This window comes from Rhincodon typus, chromosome 15 (assembly GCF_021869965.1).
Source record: "Rhincodon typus isolate 14 chromosome 15, sRhiTyp1.1, whole genome shotgun sequence".
NCBI lineage: Eukaryota > Metazoa > Chordata > Chondrichthyes > Orectolobiformes > Rhincodontidae > Rhincodon > Rhincodon typus.
The window spans coordinates 3,458,436-3,460,970 of NC_063346.1; the positions used below are offsets into that span (position 1 = coordinate 3,458,436).

The following is a 2,535-nucleotide window of genomic DNA, read 5'->3' on the forward strand; positions in this document are numbered from 1 at the left end:
GAGAGTCAGAGCTGAGGGAGTGCCGCACTGTCGGAGGGTCAGTACTGAGGGAGTGCCGCACTGTCGGAGGGTCAGTACTGGGGGAATGTGCTGCTTTCAAGAGCATATTGTTTTTGTTTACATAATCATTCAATGTGCTATGGATGGGGAATGGCAGGAGAGTGGCACTTAGTTATGATGCCGATTTGGAGAGCTAGTACAGATACAATGGGCCAAATGGCCTCCTTCTGCCCCATTGCAATTCTAGGATTCTGTGAATTGTCAAATGGTCAGTTAGCTGAGATGCTAAGCCAAGTTCTTATTGCCCTCTTGGTGGCTGTATAAAACCCCATGACATTATTTTGTAGTAGGATAGGAAGGTTCTACCCAATGTCCAAACCAATATTTATTCCTCAGTCAGTATCTCAAAATTACAGATGTTGTAATCATTTACATCATCATTGTTGGCAGAATCGTGCTGAGTAAACATTAGCTGTGGTGTTTCCTACATTGCAATGGTGACCACACCTCAGGGCATGTTCCATTGGCTGCAGAGTGCTCCATATGTCCTGAGGTTGTGGCAGTTGCTATGTAAACACAAATCTTCTAATTTGTATCTTTATCCTCTCCTGCTGTCCCCAGTCTTGGTGCAAAATGCTGGACTCTGCACCTTGTTTCATTCTCCGGCTTTCCCAGTGTTATCAATGTCATCATTGCTGCTTTTAGAATCTGGCCTCCGGAGCTCAGGGAATCCAAGCACTTTATTGATTTTGTTAAAAGGGGCCATGTAAGATCCACTCACTGACTGCAGACTCAGCAAATCTCATGATATTAATAGATTCACCTACCGACATCATAGTTTCCATCGTTGGATAAACCTGAGTCATCTCAGCCCATAATAAATAATGGAAACTTAAACACAATGCTCTCAGTTGTACCTAAGAATGGTTAAAGTGGAAAGCCACTCATCTGGCTGGGAGAGTGACCCAGAATAACTCTACATGAATACTGGCTCACAGCAATACGACCAGCAGCTACATCACACTGCCTCAATCATGCAAGGGGCATGTTGACCAGTGTCTCTGTGTAGGGCACTATTTGCAAATTCAGGATACCCGACAAGGACAGTAAACTGGCAATTTCCATGGCAGCCTGAAATCTTTTCAGATACTATCGTGTACAGTCAAGGGAGAATGACAAACTATTACAGGTTTCCCAGAAGCAGTCGTGAATTTCATCAATGACCTCCCTCATTCTAATCTCCCTTGGGATCTTGGTGCTACTGGTGTGAGACAAAATGAGCATTCACATTCCCAGCAGGAAATTCCTTTATTAACTCCACAAAACCTGGTTAAATTGGCTCCTTGTTAAAACCGAAATTCATTTGGTTCATCCCTCTTTATCCAGGGCTGTTGACACGTTGAATGATGTCATGGGGTTGAAGTATCCCAACACAAATTGTGAATTACCCAGAGCTAAGTGCACTCTCTGCAGTCACTCTAGGACTTAGTTATGTGTTTCGTCTTTGAGGAGTTAGACCACATAACTTGTCTTCAATGTACTTGGAAGGATTTCATGGAGTAAGGAAAGAGAGGCTGTTTCCTGTAACAAGAGAGCAAGTGAGGATTAAAAGCATAACACTGTGGATGCTGGGAATCTGAAAGAAACTTGGAAAATGCTGGAGAAACTCAGCAGGTCTGGCAGCATCTGTGGAGAGAGAAACAGTTTCAAGTCTGATATGACTCTCCTTTGGATCTCCAAAGTAGTAGGTTGTGGTCACAGATTTTAAAATAATTGACTGAAGAACCAGAAACGAGATCAGTTTTTTTATACTTAATGAGTCTTTGTGATCGGAACACGTTGCCTGGAAAGGCAGTGGAATCATATTCAATAGAAACTTTCAGAAAAGGAGTTGGATAAATACTTGAAAAGGAGAAGTTTGCAGTGCTATGGGGAAAGTAGGATGGCACTGTCAAAGAAGCAGAATAGGTGCAATACACCTGCTGGTGTATGAGACTTGGAGATTCCACAAAGTAAGACTCATTGTAAATCCAATCTCTGTCTTTTCAGGAGACACGTTCGACAGATCGATTATGGTGGATGGCGAAGAAGCAAATCTTTTGTTGTTTGATATCTGGGAGCAGGTTAGTCCTGGCTATGAATGGGCCAAGTCTAAGTGCAAATGTGTTATTTACTGTTTTGTCCCATTGTCAAACACCTAACTGGACATTGCCTTCTTCAGTACCGACATCACCTTGGTATTTCACCCCAAGTGGCTACTCTCAATGTGCCAGGGTTAGTGCGGAATGAAGGGCAGGATATTCAAATGTGATAATGACAAACACACCTACAGCAACCCACCCCCACGCACACTCACACATATATACACGCCTGCATACATAAACACACACACACACAAGCACACAGAAAGACACACGCACACACACATGCACGCACACACATATGCACACACACACACATGCACACGCGCACGCGCACACACACACACACACACACACACACACACACACACACACACACACACACACACACACT

At 43.6% G+C, this 2,535-nt stretch overlaps 1 protein-coding gene across 2 annotated transcripts in view; it reads left to right on the forward strand.

Moving 5' to 3' along the window:
• Window positions 1-2,535, forward strand: part of rrad (Ras-related associated with diabetes) — a 26,090-nt gene that overhangs the window by 18,578 nt on the left and 4,977 nt on the right. For both annotated transcript variants that reach the window (XM_048605737.1, XM_020523671.2), the window contains one exon: window positions 2,050-2,123. In XM_048605737.1, coding sequence (XP_048461694.1) covers window positions 2,050-2,123 — 74 coding nt within the window. The remainder of the gene's footprint in view (window positions 1-2,049; window positions 2,124-2,535) is intronic.